The 17,471-nt window shown below is 52.7% G+C and overlaps 1 protein-coding gene across 1 annotated transcript in view; it reads right to left on the bottom strand.

Annotated features, from left to right (window-relative positions):
* Nucleotides 1–4,420: 4,420 nt before the first annotated feature.
* The window catches only part of LOC149271692 (neuron navigator 2-like), a 51,415-nt gene continuing 38,364 nt past the window's right edge, over nt 4,421–17,471 (bottom strand). The window contains exons 15-39 of the mRNA XM_089507200.1: nt 16,878–17,309; nt 16,407–16,472; nt 14,923–14,967; nt 13,945–14,102; nt 13,411–13,599; nt 13,143–13,195; nt 12,742–12,765; nt 12,529–12,603; nt 11,969–12,052; nt 11,571–11,685; nt 11,239–11,384; nt 10,773–10,781; nt 10,401–10,573; nt 9,869–10,022; nt 9,557–9,701; nt 9,004–9,101; nt 7,906–8,001; nt 7,646–7,814; nt 6,599–6,834; nt 6,301–6,455; nt 6,149–6,220; nt 5,855–6,051; nt 5,600–5,718; nt 4,726–4,929; nt 4,421–4,546 (exon numbers count right to left, since the gene is read on the bottom strand). Coding sequence (XP_089363326.1) covers nt 4,421–4,546; nt 4,726–4,929; nt 5,600–5,718; nt 5,855–6,051; nt 6,149–6,220; nt 6,301–6,455; nt 6,599–6,834; nt 7,646–7,814; nt 7,906–8,001; nt 9,004–9,101; nt 9,557–9,701; nt 9,869–10,022; nt 10,401–10,573; nt 10,773–10,781; nt 11,239–11,384; nt 11,571–11,685; nt 11,969–12,052; nt 12,529–12,603; nt 12,742–12,765; nt 13,143–13,195; nt 13,411–13,599; nt 13,945–14,102; nt 14,923–14,967; nt 16,407–16,472; nt 16,878–17,309 — 3,340 coding nt within the window. The remainder of the gene's footprint in view (nt 4,547–4,725; nt 4,930–5,599; nt 5,719–5,854; nt 6,052–6,148; nt 6,221–6,300; nt 6,456–6,598; nt 6,835–7,645; nt 7,815–7,905; nt 8,002–9,003; nt 9,102–9,556; nt 9,702–9,868; nt 10,023–10,400; nt 10,574–10,772; nt 10,782–11,238; nt 11,385–11,570; nt 11,686–11,968; nt 12,053–12,528; nt 12,604–12,741; nt 12,766–13,142; nt 13,196–13,410; nt 13,600–13,944; nt 14,103–14,922; nt 14,968–16,406; nt 16,473–16,877; nt 17,310–17,471) is intronic.

The raw sequence follows: 17,471 nt of genomic DNA, 5'->3' as shown, positions 1-17,471 counted from the left end.
TTAGAAAAGACTTTGGGATCCCCGGCCCACATACATAGAAACCCAGACCCCGCCGGCAGAACGGCCCCCGTCGGCCCCTATCTAGTGGCCCGTTTGTCCTGCTGTAAAAACCTTAATCAGACGTCAGTCTCGTCTTAGATTCAGGAGCCGTATGTCTATCCCATGCATGTTTAATACCCTCACTGTATTACCCTCTACCACTTCTGCTGGGAAGCTGTTCCACTTATCTACCACCCTCTCAGTAAAGTAAAACCTCCTCGTATTACACGTGAGCCCCTGGTTTTAGATTAAGCGATTTTGTTCCGACGTCTCTCACAGGCGCCGGGCCGTAGCTCTCCTTCATTCGATTTATATACGTTTCCCTCATTCAGAGAGGAGTGCGACCGGACGATGGTCAGTGGCCGCGGTTCTCGGTGGCCAGCTGGGCCAGTAAGTGGCCATATTTACTGTATAGATTATTCGGTGAGATCAGATTTAAGTTTCACGGCCCGGAAAAGAAAGCGGAAACAATTTACAGATTTTAACGCAACAAGAAGACAAACGAATCCAAGCAAACAAAGAACCGGATACACTCCGCATACACTCCGGCTACACTCCGCATACACTCCCCATACACTCCGGATACACTCCCGATACATTCCGCATACACTCCCGATACGCTCCGCATACACTCCCGATACGCTCCGGATACACTCCGCATACACTCCGCATACACTCCGGATACACTCCGCATACACTCCGGATATATTGTGGATACGTTCCGGATACATCATGGATACTTTCCGGATACATTGTGTATAATCTCTCCAGAAGCTGCGGTTTAAGCCAATTGTTCCTTTCCTATTTGTTTTTGCGACCATTAAAAGCAGTTCCGCACCCTAACCCTTTAATAATGTGTCTTTAGGTGATAAATAAAATTAATGATGTCATAATGATTTGTATTTACCTGGGCAGAGGTAAACAGGACCCCTATTTAACGAGGACTGTGCTGCCCCCTGGTGGTCGCATTAATAATGACTCCAGCAGGAACGCTCAGTGTTTCTCATCACATGTTGGTCTGTGTTTTACAAAGCAGTTTGTTGGTTTCCATGGTAACCGCCCCACATTTCACACTAGGTCTCAGAAGGACTCTGCAAGTCACTCTCATTTTTATTGTGCTCACAGATTATGGATGTGAAGACCCTTTTAGAATCATTACAGGGACCGGTGTGGGAAATAAACCAAATTCCTCTTCTTTACACCGTTTCCCATCCATGAATTAAAATCCCCGATTGGCTGCCTCGTACCGCCCCGTCTCCAAAACACGGGGAAAACCTCTGAAAAAGATACGTTGGATGCGACCTGCTGCAGATCCTCACCCAGATACGTTGGATGCGACCTGCTGCAGATCCTCGCCCAGATACGTTGGATGCGACCTGCTGCAGATCCTCACCCAGATATGTTGGATGCGACCTGCTGCGCCCAGATACGTTGGATGCGACCTGCTGCAGAACCTCGCCCAGATACGTTGGATGCAACCTGCTGCAGATCCTCACCCAGATATGTTGGATGCGACCTGCTGTGCCCAGATACGTTGGATGCGACCTGCTGCAGAACCTCGCCCAGATACGTTGGATGCGACCTGCTGCAGAACCTCGCCCAGATACGTTGGATGCAACCTGCTGCAGAACCTCGCCCAGATACGTTGGATTCGACCTGCTGCAGATCCTCGCCCAGATACGTTGGATGCGACCTGCTGCAGAACCTCGCCCAGATACGTTGGATGCGACCTGCTGCAGATCCTCGCCCAGATACGTTGGATGCGACCTGCAGCAGATCCTCGCCCAGATACGTTGGATGCGACCTGCTGCAGATCCTCGCCCAGATACGTTGGATGCGACCTGCTGCAGATCCTCGCCCAGATACGTAGGATGCGACCTGCTGCAGATCCTCGCCCAGATACGTTGGATGCGACCTGCAGCAGATCCTCGCCCAGATACGTTGGATGCGACCTGCTGCAGATCCTCGCCCAGATACGTTGGATGCGACCTGCTGCAGATCCTCGCCCAGATACGTAGGATGCGACCTGCTGCAGATCCTCGCCCAGATACGTTGGATGCGACCTGCTGCAGATACTCAGTTTACTGAAACCATCCGTTGCCGCGCTGACCTCCTGACATGACTATGAAGATTATTATTATGATTATTAGTCCATAAAACACCCCATTACATCCATTCCCCCCATCCTGTCTCCCGTCTCGGTTCCTCCAGGAGGACACCGGCCGTGGCCCCGGGTCACCCCGCATCAAACGCTTCCTCTCTCCTTACCTTTCAGCGGATGCAGTCTAATCTACCCGTGTGTGGGGTCTCGGAGACAGCGTTAGGAGACGCCCGGCACGAGGCTGCATCCTGAAAGGACCGTGAGATCTGATTCTCGGCCACGAGCCTTACTCGTCCAGATCTATCAGCCGGCGGCGACCGCACGGAAACTTCGGTTTCAGAAAACGCAATTATGGGATTTCCCAAGAATTTAATACCTTGATTAACGGCAACGTAACGCCTTACGGCGCTTGGAGGCGATAAAACGAGAGGCGCCGGCGTGTGAATAAATAAGAGCCGATTTTATTAGTAATAATTTAAGACGATACAATCATCCGTTCTTTGTGACACGCGACATGATCTGATGCGACCACGCCAGAAATCAGAGCAACAAAATAATCATCAGGAATAACCCGGGTGAAAAACACACCTTTACACAAAATACTCCGAATTCTTTCTTAAAAAAAGACTAGAAAATGTCATCAAAAATGCAGCAGTATAACCAAATATTTACACTTTTATGTTACAGAGAAAAATGTACATCTGGTGATAAACCCGACGCGGCCACGAACCCCACAGAACCGACTGACGGCCGGCGCTTGCTTTCTGGAATAACCACCCGGAGGTTGCATAGAATGTGGCTGAATTCCAGTGCGACGGATCCAGGACCGGTGGAAAGATTCGGCGCTCTGTTCCCGATCGTCACCGTCCGGGTTTCACTTTACCGTGATAATCTAATAATCCAAGAATTACGCACCAAAACATGACACGCGTGTTCCCAGCACGGAACATATTGCGGGAAATGGCTGTTTTATAGCAATTATCTGCGCTCGGCTCATTAAACATTCAGCTGAACGCAATAAGCTCCATCTCGGGACTGGCGGCAGCGCTGGCCGCTACCATCTGAGCTCAATAACCAGATCAAGCCCTTCCATGTTTTTTAAACCCAAATAGCCAGAAAAGGCGAATGTTGGCGAGTGCCGGCAGACATCCCCCCCCCCCGGCCGCCGCCGTCCCAGCGAGTCCTAAAAAAGTCATTTGAATAAGAACATGAGGTATCTGTGAAACGGTGGATCCCAGCGGCCGGCACCAGCGGGGGATTCCGGGGCATCACGCGGGTCGCGGTACGGATCCAGCGACATAAGCTGCGGCCGACCAGAACCGCGATCCACTTTCTCCGGGTCGGGGATCTCACTCAGGCAGTGCTTCTGAAACCGGATTTCTAGCCCTCGATGGAAATGAAGAGCCGTTACGCAGCAGAAACGGAACCAGGCGGCAGTAACGGAACCAGGCGGCGGTAAGGGATCCAGGCGGCGGTAAAGGAACCAGTCGTCGGTAAGGCATGGCTTTGAGAATCAGCACCATAGGATGGGTCACGGAATGCGTGACGGACGGGGGCTCTCGAGCTTTTACCTGAGGGGCGGCTGTACGTAGAAACTTAATATTAAAGCGGTCAGTGCTGCGCAAAGAGCAACACAACGAGGAGAGGAGAGTGCGGATCGGAGTCCCGAAACCCGCCGTCCGCACGCGGTGATATTCCGCCCAGACTCTCTGTTCAGCAGTTCATAAAACGATGACGATGACGAGTGACGAGTTCAGTGCAGATCGCAGACAACTTTTACTGGAAAAGTCAACCCGTCAAGTGAGGAGAAATTTTTGGTATTTAGATGATATTTTTTATCGTTCGCAGTGATGTAAGAAGTTACAGAAATGGTTAAATCTCGGGGAGGAGAATGTCACATTAGACGAGGTCAGTAGTATCGTTGGCGCCGTTAGCAGCCAGTGCCCAGCATGCCGCTCCAAGCAACGTGGCGCCTCCGTCCCGGGTGAGCGTGGCCATCCCGATTAGATCCCTCACCCCTCGGAGTGCCCGTCTCTGCCGGACCCCTCACCCCATTTCAGATTCTTTCTGTTCCTTTTTTTTTTCATCTACAGAACTAAAAAGTCTTCAGTGTTTGTGACAAAGTCCGACAGCGAATAAACCTTGCAGTGCATAATGTGACGTGGCATAAAACCCAGAATGCTTCACGCGGCGCCTGCGCCTGCTTTAAATAGACTCAAAGTGTCTTATGGTGGAGGTCCCGCTCCGGCCTCTCGGTACGGGGGGCTTCGCTCCTCCGCCTCACAGCGTGGACTCCAGCGACGAGTCCAAGATGTCGTCCTGGTGGCTGTTGCTGTTCGAGTCGCTGTCGTAACTCTGAGGGCTGGAATAGTTGGCAGCTTCCTGAAGCCTCATCAGCATATTCATCTGCAAGAAACGGCGAGATCCGCCAGCTTGAACACAGAAACGCAATCTGCCGGGACGCCCCCAGCAAGACGATGCCGGGACGCCCCCAGCAAGACGATGCCGGGACGCGTTCCCTCCACCATTCCCTTCATGCGGGGGAAACAAAATAACCGAGGGGAAGGGAAAGGCGTTGCACTCACCAGCGGATCGCCCTCCGCACTCCCGGATGGAACGTGTTTACTGGACGCTCCCTCCCTCTGTACCGAATACCCGTCGAAGCCCACGTCTTCGGGTCGCAGCTGCAGTAAGGTGGGCCACTCGTGCTGCTGTGGGACCGCCGTCCACGGATATGTGTCCATAACCCACCTGGCAGGGTCTTCCCACGGGGCTCGTCTTCCATACAGCTGGTGAGAAGAAACAGTAAGACGGGCGCATCGAGGGCAATGCTCAAGCATTCTCTCAATCATTCTGAAATCATTTCTCTGAAGATGGAGATCTCGCATCCATGAGATGAACACTACTACTAGAGTGTAATAAATGTAACTGCCATGTTCAGAAACAATTAAGTTTACTATATTACATATATTATATATATTTTATACATTAATTATATTTTATACTTTATAATATATTATATATAATTGTATTTTATACATTATATAAAATATAATTATATATAATATACTATAATATAATATATAAAATATAATAGTGCATAAAGTATAATATATCATATTTAAAATAAATAATATATATTATACATTATATATTATTGTATTTTGTATATTATACATTTTATTATACATTATTATATTTTATATATTATTAGATATTATACTTTATACATTATTATATTTTATATATTATTAGATATTATACTTTATACATTATTATATTTTATATATTTTATATATTATACATTATATATTATTGTATTTTGTATATTATACATTATATTTTATATATTATATTATTAGATATTATACTTTATACATATACTATATTTTATACATTATTATATTTTATATATTATACATTATATAGTACTGTATTTTAGCTTGTGGGGGATCTCACCTGCAGACCCTCCCTGACCGCCTCCAGCAGGTACGGAATAATGGAATAGTTCCACAGGTCTGTAAACCAAACTCGCGAGCCGTCCACATCTATCGGGCAGGAGAGGAACAGCCGAGGCCCTGAAGGGAAGATTAAGAGATCGTCATAAATCACGCTGTGGTAGTAGTTGCACCAACTACAGGTGGGGTCGGTTCTGGAAACCACGTCTATCAGCGAAGCACACTCTGAAAGATACGGAAGGGAATGAAATCTCACCGATGGTCACGTCCGAGGAGCTGTGCGCTTCCAGGAACTTGTTGAGATGTTGCCAAACCTTGGGGATCCAGTCTATGATTTTAACCAATTCAGGGTTTCTTGTTCTGGAGCTGATTTCTGTCTCGATCAGTTTTCTCCGAAGGAATCGTCCAAGGAAGCCCTTTATCGGCTCGGTGTGATTAGCACACAGAACCCACCTGTGCAGCAAACAGACAACTCGCGTTATATTCCTGTTTAGCCCATTGCACCAGCGGCCCCCCGAATATCTGGGCAGCAGTTCTTCTCCCGGCCTACCTGAAATTGTGGTGGAGCTGGAGGTTGGGTGTGGATGACGTGGCCTGATTCATGGTGCCGATGATATACGGACTGAGAACAAAAACACAACGTTACTTTCTAGTCCGACAGAGCCGCTCCGACGCAACCGACCGAGGAGACGCTTTACGCACCATCTGTGGTATTTGCAGTTTAAGAGGCCGTTGAAGATCTCGGCCAGGGAGCTGACGTGATGCAGATTGTCCAGGATGACGACCAGAGGTAAGTCGGCCGCGTTGTTCTTGCTGTTACACTGATCGGCCAGGTTGGACAGGTACTGCCGCAGCTCCTGCGTGTACAAAGCATGTCACACCACACATTATATATATATTTTTATATATACATATATATATATATATATAACATATATAGAAAATCGCCTGGTTCTAGATCCCCGGTTATTAGATTGCGATATATTCTAGATTTCTTTACCTTGCTGGATTTGTGGTCTACGTTGAACGTAGCGATTGCCCCGTCGCCGAGCTCTCTGCCCTCTCGCAGGACCATGTACTCGGACAGACGGCTGGCCAGGTAGGTTTTTCCAGTCCCGCTCGGGCCGGACAGGATAATTCTCCTGTGTTCCGCTAACAGCGAGACATATCTCTGAAGAATCGGTCTCGGGATCAGAGTCTCGAACACCAAGGCGTCCAAACTGTTCTCCGAGAGGCCTGGAAAATCAGGAACATTAATCATTAGAAACCAGTTCAAACCGCTGCTATTCTGTAACAGATCTACGTGTCTACTTAAATGTATATACACACAGTATACCCTATATACACACAGTATAGCCACACAGTATACCCTATATACACACACAATATACCCTATATACACACACACCTTCACACAGTATATATATATACAGTATACCTTATATACCCACACAGTATACCCCATATACACACACACACCTTCACACAGTATATATAGTATACCTTATATACGCACACAGTATACCCTATATACACACAGTATACCCACACAATATACCCTATATACACACACACACCTTCACATAGTATATATACAGTATACCCTATATACACACACACACAATATACCCTATATACACACACACCTTCACACAGTATATATACAGTATACCTTATATACACACACAGTATACCCTATATACACACAGTATACCCACACAGTATACCCTATATACATAGACAATATACCCTATATACACACACACACACACAGTATACATATACACACAAACACACACACAGTATATACACACACACACACAGTATATACACACACAGTATATACAGACGCACGAGTACTGCCCCCTGCAGTATACGGGATGTACGGCTGACTAAGTGACTCCCTTTTATGAGTTCATACATATCACATACTGCAGGGGCCACTACCTCTCCTGGTCAGCAATATAATAAAATTAAATGCGTCCTGAAGAACACGTATGAAGACACGCGACACGCGACACGCCCCAGGACAATAACCCCGACACACCTTTCAGCGAGACGGAGATTGTGTTATTCTCTCCCACAAGATACCCGCAGGGAAGCAGCTCCGGCGTCCCCGCGCTCCCGGACCGCTTTATTTCACCGATGCTGTAACCAGTAACGCTGTCGGAGTTCAAACCCAACTGACTCACGGGGTCAACGTGAACGACGTATTCCTGCAAAACAGCCCGGAAAACGTAAGCATTTCCGAGCATTTACCCGCGATGCATGAAATGCACATGAAACGTGCCACATGCGACACCTCACCTTAAACAATCTCTTTATAACGCCGTCTAGCACATCCCACTTTGTCTTTCCTCCAACGCCAATACATCCAATAAGGAACATGCGCGGCCGACAATCCTACAAAAAAAGAGAACCGATGGTGGCTTATTCCATTCAAACAATTTGCGCAATACACTGACCGCTGGCCTATCGAGAAGCCTGTACCCCTGTACCCCATCTCCCGCTCTGCTCCCCGTAAAGCCCCGTCTCCCGCTCTGCTCCCCGTAAAGCCCCGTCTCCCGCTCTGCTCCCCGTAAAGCCCCGTCTCCCGCTCTGCTCCCCGTAAAGCCCCGTCTCCCGCTCTGCTCCCCCGTAAAGCCCTGTCTCCCGCTCTGCTCCCCGTAAAGCCCCGTCTCCCGCTCTGCTCCCCCGTAAAGCCCCGTCTCCCGCTCTGCTCCCCCGTAAAGCCCTGTCTCCCGCTCTGCTCCCCGTAAAGCCCCGTCTCCCGCTCTGCTCCTCCGTAAAGCCCCGTCTCCCGCTCTGCTCCCCCGTAAAGCCCCGTCTCCCACTCTGCTCCTCCGTAAAGCCCCGTCTCCCGCTCTGCTCCTCCGTAAAGCCCCGTCTCCCGCTCTGCTCCTCCGTAAAGCCCCGTCTCCCGCTCTGCTCCCCCGTAAAGCCCCGTCTCCCGCTCTGCTCCCCCGTAAAGCCCCGTCTCCCGCTCTGCTCCCCCGTAAAGCCCCGTCTCCCGCTCTGCTCCCCCGTAAAGCCCCGTCTCCCGCTCTGCTCCCCCGTAAATGCCCCGTCTCCCGCTCTGCTCCCCCGTAAATGCCCCGTCTCCCGCTCTGCTCCCCCGTAAAGCCCCGTCTCCCGCTCTGCTCCCCCGTAAATGCCCCGTCTCCCGCTCTGCTCCCCCGTAAATGCCCCGTCTCCCGCTCTGCTCCCCCGTAAATGCCCCGTCTCCCGCTCTGCTCCCCCGTAAATGCCCCGTCTCCCGCTCTGCTCCCCCGTAAATGCCCCGTCTCCCGCTCTGCTCCCCCGTAAATGCCCCGTCTCCTGCTCTCCTCTAGCTCTGTGTACCTCAGACCCCATAATCTCACCCAGCACACCCCTCGTGCCGCTCAATAAATGACAAACATTCACCTCTCTCCATTTAACTTCCTCTTGGAAGCTGACGACAATCTTCACGCGTCGGGCTTCCTTCCTCAGGGTCCCGTCGGCTGCATCTTCCAGGAGCATATCTGCAAAAGGAGAGCGAGTCAGGAACCGAAGCTCAGACAGAAAGCAGAGGCTCTAGAACATTCCGCCTCCTCTGGACCGGTTTTAAGATTTCGGTAATTCTGCGTAATTAGTAATGAGTCAAATCACTGAACGTCCGCGGTTCCGGAGATCAAACAGAAAGATCTTCCCTGAAATAAACGACTAGAACTTTCTCTCATATACAATAAAAAGTAACCCGTTTAATGTAACAGCTGATAACGTGCTGCTCGTTATTACCCAGAATCCCTCTGGACCAGAACTGGTTTCTGACCCGAGAAGGGTCTTTCTGCTGCATTTAGACCCCAGGAAGCCACTGATAGATTCCATGCAGCACGAGAAGAGCGTCGGCCGTCAGACGAGGAGTAAATCCTTAATAACCCCAATCTATTAACGAGGAACCCCCCCCCCGCGCACGCGCTCTCTCCGTGGGACTCACCCAGACTGGAGGACTCGGTCAGGCCCACGCTGGGCTGCGCAGGGACCACCGACTGTCTTGGAGATGAGGAAATAGGAATCTGAGATCGGCCTGAATTTTCCGCCTTTAAACGGTCGTTTTCAGCCTTGAGTTTTTCGACCTCACTCTGAAAAAAGCAATGAAAATGATTAGAGACGCCGGCGAGGCTTCCTCGGTTTGTAAGGACGGGGAGCGACCGTCGGCGTTCGGGACCAGCGTGCCCTGAGACTTCTATACGGACCCCGGGCACCGAGCCATGAATCCCCCCCACCCCCACAGCCATCGGCGGGGTACCTGCATCCGGTTCATGGCCTCCCTGAGCTGGTCCAGCTGATGAGCGGAGCTCAGAGCCTCCAGCCGGATGTCCGTCAGCTTCATCTCCTTGTCCCGGAGCTCGTTGCGGAGCTGGAGGACGCTCTCCGCCTCGTTCTCCACGCCGTCCGAAACTCTAGAGGAAAAGTCACATCGATTAACTGTCCCAAAACCGAAAACCAGCAGCGCTCGGCGTCACCGGCAAACAGAAGACCCCGGGCTCTTAGTAGGACCTCCCTGACAGGAGAGGCTGCACGCTTCCTCCTCGCACACGGATCTAACACGTCGATTTATCACGTGGCGCTAGACACACGGTACGAGGACAGACAATAAAAGAGATGACACGGCAGCCGGCACAGAAAACAACTAAAAACCATGAAAACCAATAAACACAAAAACGCTTCCCGGGAACCCAGGAACGAGGCCACCCGGAGACATCTCTCCATCCAGAAAACACGGAACGTTCCCGCATCACACACATGTTATTTCGCACGCCGGTAAATAACGCACTCACAGGGAGGTGGAGAGCGAGCCACGCATGAGCGGTGTGGAAAGGGCCGACCCGTTGTGGGGTAACTTCGGGGAGGACGGGAGGGACGAGTCGGTCATCTCCTCGATGTCGGAATGAGAAGAAGCCGATTTGGGGGATTTCTTTTTGCCGAACGCTTGTTTGAAGGAACTTCTCAGCTGAAAGAGAAGCGAAAAAAATACAGAAAACTGAATCCGTGACATCAGACACGAATGGATGGAAACGTGTGTGGCCCCCATAGGTGGGGCCCGAGGATGCGCATGCACACAGACCATCAGGGACGGATGGAGGGGCAGCGGTGACTTTGGACGGACAGGAATGGTGGCGCTTGGAATCGGCAGTAATTGGCTGTCTTACCTCGTTAACCTGTCAGAGGCCACGCAAGCGAAACAAACGGGGAGAAAAACAGAAAACAAGCATTTTAGCAAACAGATCCGTGGACACACAACGCGCAGGTTCAAACACACAGAGACACGGGTCCTGGCCACGGACGGACACATATTAACGGGACACACAGAGCAAACGACCCCCCTCCATACTAACACCATCACGTGAGCAAGCCACGGCCGGCCGGTACTAACAGCATAACGCGAGCCACGGCCGACCGGTACCAACAGCATCACGCGAGCCACGGCCGACCGGTACTAAAAGCATCACACGAGCCACGGCCGACCGGTACTAAAAGCATCACACGAGCTACGGCCGGCCGGTACTAACAGCATCACACGAGCCACGGCCGGCACTAACAGCATCACACGAGCCACGGCCGGTGTTTGTTAAGTTGCCCCCCAGCGGACGTGGATTAACCCCCCGTCTTCCGTACCCAGTTTTTACGTTTCTTCCTCTTGCAGTCGCTGTCCACGTTGCTGCCGACGCTCGAGTGGCTGGTTCCGCTGTTGATGCTGGAGACGCTGTCTGACGAATGCTGTCTCCGGATCCGCAGGTCAGCAGACTGCGGCGTCCCGTTCCCTGCAACATTCACCGTAATTACCCCCAGCGCGTGAACTGCCCCGTGGCAACACCTGGGGTAACACCGCTGTATCAGGAACGCTGCGTTTACACTGATTATTATTGATTGATCTGTATAGCGGCGTCATATTCCGTGGCGCACTCATTTATTCTGATCCGGAGGGCCCCCTGAGGCTGGTTGCTCACCTTTGCAGCTCAGTTCCGGGGGGGCGTTGATGACGCCGTTGATGGCCGCCTGCGCCGCCGCGTTCTGCTTCTTCAGCAGCTCGATGGTTTTCCGGAGCTCGTTCAGCTCTGAATCCTGCAGAAAACGGGAAACATTCAACGCGACAAAGAGGTCCGGCCCCCGCGGGGACACATCATGCTACACACAGCATAGTAACTGGGGCCCTGCTTAATAGCTCCACGCGTGGCCCCTGGGGGCCGGACTCACTTAAGTATGTAGAACTTAAGAGCCGAGTAGGAAATGGCCGCGGCCGGGAATAGTCCATGGAGAGCCATTTAAAAAGTTAGGGGCCGTGGTCAAGTTTAGGGCCCATGTCCCGGCACTGGTCATCTGCCCAGGGGCGGAATAACGTTCTCACCTTCTGCTCCGCAGACATGGTCAGACTCTGCAGCCGGATGGTCATGTTACTCAGACTTTGTTCGAAAGCGGCCACAAGATGAGCCTGAAACGAGAAGCCCGTTAACCTGCGATCGCCGGAAGAAGCGGACAGCGGCCCCTGGGGGGGGGGGCGTTAGCCGGGGGCCCCGTCTTGATGCCGGAACGAAGTGGATTTGAGTTCTTTCAGCGGTTTGTGAGTCTGAGTATCGTTACCGTTAATCAGACGGATACTCTGGGTTTCTGGATTAACCCCGTCCGTCAGTGGCCACCATCGCGCTCTCTGCGTTTGTGGATAGGCTTCGGCGAGCTCGTTAGCGGATTATCTTTCCACGGAACGCGAGCCGCCGAATGTTTGCTTAACCAGACAAAGCGCTCAGCGGGGCGGACGAGCCACAGATTTGCGATCAAACGTTCGCAGAGGAGCTAAAAAAAACCAAACTGAACCCCAAAAAATCCCAGAAATACTCCGCGTGAAATAAAACGGCACAGGAACACATGTATGACGTGACACACGCGTGTGCGTGTATATATATGACTTACATTAGCACTGAGCTGGGTGGTGAGCGCAGACACTTTCTCCTGAGACGCGTCCAGCTCCCGGCGTAACTTCCGGATCTAAACATTCAGAAAGGGGAAAAAAGACTTAAAATTCCCCGAAGGGTCTGTGGAGCTGAACGTGCCCCCCCCCCCGTGCATGCGACACTGCCCCCCCCGCGCATGCGACACCGCCCCCCGCGTGCATGCGATACGTACCTCCGAGTGACATTTCTCCTCGGGCTAAAAAACACAAAACAAGAGGGTTACTAAGAAACACCAAATCCGCGGGTAACGCTTAACCCCCGATATCCCACACACTGCACGGCGGGAGACCCCGGTACCCCACAATCCCACGGCCACACACATTGGGACCCATACGTCTCTGGTTCCGCTAGTCTCTACTGTATTGTATATAAAGAGACAGACAGACAGGCGGACAGACAGACGGCTAGACAGACAGACGGCTAGACAGACAGACGGATAGACAGACAGACGGATAGACAGACAGACGGATAGACAGACATAAGCATCCGCTGGACAGAGAGGGCTCTCATCCCGAGAGGCTGGCGGCCGTCTCCCCCGACCCAGCGAAGCGCCTCGTGCCTGTCGGTACGTACCGTGGAATATACCGAGGACGTGCTGGACACCAAAGACAAGGATGATCCATGAACTGGAAGGAGGACAAAACACATGCATGTTACCTGCAGAACACGGTCAGCTCCACGAGTAGTTACTATAAACACGCGTGTGCTGCGCACGGAATGTATGGCAGCAGCTGCCGTGGAGACTTTTAAGGGTCACGCCAGGACTCATCCGGACTCGAATGCTGACGACAGCCGCGCAAGTCCCTGCTTCCGAACATCAGCCGTAACTCTCGGCACTCACCCTCCTCGAAGCCGTCACGGAACGAGCCCGAGCGGCTCATGGTCCGCGTCTTCTCATCCAATGACATGGAGCTGTTCCGGAAGCGCGCGTCGCCGTAGGCGTCACATGATCCGTCCGTGTTGGACAGGCTGTGAGTTCGCAGGATGGTCGGGTTCGACAAACTCATCTGCGACGACGTCGTGGGACTTGCTGGAAGACAGGAGGAATCCGTTAACCCTTCGCGTTACATCGCTAGAGCGCTGACCCAACAGCAGGTGTAATCCGTTAACCCTTCACATTACATCGCTAGAGCGCTGACCCAACAGCAGGTGTAATCCGTTAACCCTTCGCGTTACATCGCTAGAGCGCTGACCCAACAGCAGGAGGAATCCGTTAACCCTTTGTGTTACATCGCTAGATTGCTAACCCAACAGCAGGAGGAATCCATTAACCCTTCGTGCTACATCGCTAGATCGCTAACCCAACAAACAAAATCTTTAATCAGAGCCGTCGACCAGACGGTGGGAATAATCCTAGGAAGACGGGATTCCTCACCCAGCTGGGAGAAGTTGAATCTCGTCCCGGAGGGCGACGTTACGCTGGATCCCGGTGAGAACGGAGAGTTACCGGCAGAGTCCTGCAGCCCGCTGGTGGAATGAGACCGGAGCCACTCCTTGGCTTCTTCCTGACTGCGGAGCTGAGACGGAGCGCACCTGCGGCAAAGAGAGAACACGAGACACTACGTCAGAGAGACAGCGCGTTACAGCGGCAACCGTGCATATTCCTTACCAGAAAGCCACGGGCCAGTAAAACCGCAATCCACGGGCCGACGGCACCAAAAGCCACCGGCCAATAACACCGCAAGCCGCGGGCCAATAACACTGCAAGCCGCGGGCCGACGGCACCAAAAGCCACCGGCCAATAACACTGCAAGCCACAGGCCAATAACACCGCAAGCCACGGGCCAATAACACTGTAAGCCATGGGCCAATAACTCTGCAAGCTGCGGACCAACATCGCAATACACAGCTTTGTTTTCAGGATTATAGGAAAGCCGATTATAGTTTCACTGAATGTGATTTTCAACCACAAAAGTGAACTGCGTTTCCACAAATTAATCACCGTCAGTCCAATTTTATTACTACAGAACGATTATTATGGATTAATATGAAGGTAGAAACATTTTTGCCGGCCCATCCAGACGCCACTTCTGCTGGGAGGCTGTTCCACTTATGTACCACCCCCTCAGTAAAGAGAACTTTATTCACATTTAGATGTAAATGAACCAGGTGGGATCCTCAGAGGTTAAGCAGTTCTTACCACGAAAAAAATGTCCCAAACTACTAACGACCCCCATGTGCTCCATTTCTCCGCATGCGCAGCAGAGAGGGCCACGGATCATCCACATGCAGCAAACGACAGCAAAAGGCGGGCCGACGGCAGCCGAGCGTCCACCGTATCGACAAACAACAACCACAACAAAAGCAACACTCAAAACCACAACACAGTCCACGTGCCGCGGAGCGCCGGTACCTGAGGCCTTTTCTAGGCAAAGTGTTCCTATCTACGTGGGGGTCGCTGAGGCAGCGGTGGGAGAGAAGACAAGAACTTCAGAGGACGGTCGAGAAGAAGCGAATGAAAAAAGGAGACGAGGTGAAAACGGGTGCAGGGCGGTGAGAGCGGGCGCAGAGAGACGACACAGAGCGGTAAGAGTGGGCGCCGGGCGGTGAGAGCGGGCGCATGGCGGTGAGAGTGGGCGCAGAGAGAGGACACAGAGCGGTAAGAGTGGGCGCCGGGCGGTGAGAGCGGGCGCATGGCGGTGAGAGTGGGCGCAGAGAGACGACACAGAGCGGTAAGAGTGGGCGCCGGGCGGTGAGAGCGGGTGCAGGGCGGTGAGAGCGGGCGCAGAGAGAGGACACAGAGCGGTAAGAGTGGGCGCCGGGCGGTGAGAGCGGGCGCATGGCGGTGAGAGTGGGCGCAGAGAGAGGACACAGAGCGGTAAGAGTGGGCGCATGGCGGTGAGAGTGGGCGCAGAGAGAGGACACAGAGCGGTAAGAGTGGGCGCCGGGCGGTGAGAGCGGGCGCAGAGAGAGGACACAGAGCGGTAAGAGTGGGCGCCGGGCGGTGAGAGTGGGCGCAGAGAGAGGACACAGAGCGGTAAGAGTGGGCGGCGGGCGGTGAGAGCGGGCGCAGAGAGAGGACACAGAGCGGTAAGAGTGGGCGCCGGGCGGTGAGAGCGGGCGCAGAGAGAGGACACAGAGCGGTAAGAGTGGGCGCCGGGCGGTGAGAGCGGGCGCAGAGAGAGGACACAGAGCGGTAAGAGTGGGCGCCGGGCGGTGAGAGCGGGCGCAGAGAGAGGACACAGAGCGGTAAGAGTGGGCGCCGGGCGGTGAGAGCAGGCGCAGAGAGAGGACACAGAGCGGTAAGAGTGGGCGCCGGGCGGTGAGAGTGATGAAAGCGGGCTCAGGACGGTGAGAGCGGGCGCAGGGTGGTGAGCGAGGACACAGGACCAGGTAGACGCGGACAACAGACACACAAAAGCCCACGTTCTGGGAACAACATGTGACCCCCCCCGCACAAGTTTCGCTGAATGACATCACAGCTTCCCACATGTGGCTTCATGAGAACGTCTGCATGAGGATGTGACACGGGACCACACGGGACAAATGACAACGACAGGAACGGCCCTAACCTGGGCTCATTTCAGCAAGCAAAGCTCAATTGCCACAAGAGGACCGGTACAAGTATGGGCAGGGAGTGAGAGGGCAGGGAGTGAGAGGGCAGAGTGTGAGCAGGGAGTGAGAGGGCAGAATGTGAGCAGGGAGTGAGAGTGCAGAGTGTGAGCAGGGAGTAATAGGGCAGAATGTGAGCGCAGGGAGTAATAGGGCAGAATGTGAGCGCAGGGAGTGTGAGTACAGAGTGAGCGCAGGGAGTGATAGGGCAGGGAGTGATAGGGCAGCGTGTGAGCGCGGGGAGTGTGCGCAGGCAGTGTGAGTATGGCTGACAGACTGTATTACCTGTCCTGCTTCCGTGGTAAAGTGTTCCTGCTGAATTTGGGGCTAGGAGCGGGAGAAGACAGGGGGCTGGAGGGACAGGTGAACAAAACAGTCAGTGTGTAAGAATAAACCGGAAGGGGTTAAATCAAAGACATCACCTCTAAGGGGAACAAATTCATTAACCCTTTATAGCCGGGGGGGGGGTTTGTTCTCCGTGTAATTGCTTTGGGGGCATTTCATTTGAATGTTAACATCATGGAGGATGAGATTAATGGCAGCCTGTGGCAGAGCCAGCATCATCTGATCAAATTCCTGTTCTCACCACCTCGTGAAAATTAACACAAAAAGGGATTCTGTGCAAAGTTTGCAAAGCAGACTCATCGCCATGGCGACCGACGGGTGGTGGCCATGAGACCATTTTTTCAAACTCTGCACCAGAATCACTGTTTGTGTGTAATGCCCCCAAAGACGAGACCCCCCCCCCCCGCTCACCTCTCAGATGCCGCGGTCTTGATACTGTTCGTCCTCACAAAGGGGGTGACGGCTTCGTCCCGGGCGGACGCGGTGAGCGCGCCGGGGGAGTTGTTGCTGCTCAGCGAGATATCGATGGACTCGCAGCTGGTTTGCAGGCTGCCGACCGACTGAAATCCCCAGCCGTCCTTGCTGACGGCGGACGAGCTGCTGGCGTTGGTTCCCCAGAGGGCCGAATGAGCCGAGCCGGGGCTGGAGGCCAGAGGAGAGGCGTTCGGATCCAGGCTTCTCCCGTAAAGGGGGCTGCTGCCTCCGCTGCTCAGAGCCGCGCTACCGGAGGGGGACTCGGGCTGTGCCGTCATGGTGGCGTGAGGGTTGGAGATAATCACAGAGTTCTTCATATTTTCGGCGGTGGTTAGAGGGACCTGTTTATTTGGTTTTCCTCCAAACAGCCTGCGGCACAGAAATCAGACAGATTGGTCACTTTTAGCCAATTATTATTAATTCATATTATATGCATTTCTGGAATAGCTTATTTGCAGTTTATTTTGTCCTAGCGTTAGGTGGCCACGGCCCCCCAGCCTGTCACTGGTCTACATGCCATGCAGTCCTTAC

This window comes from Sceloporus occidentalis, unplaced genomic scaffold (genome assembly GCF_023333645.1).
Source record: "Sceloporus occidentalis isolate IW3139 unplaced genomic scaffold, rSceOcc1.0.p SCAF_473, whole genome shotgun sequence".
NCBI lineage: Eukaryota > Metazoa > Chordata > Lepidosauria > Squamata > Phrynosomatidae > Sceloporus > Sceloporus occidentalis.
Note: the sequence above shows the minus strand (reverse complement) of the source record. Positions and strands in the feature narration are given on the sequence as shown.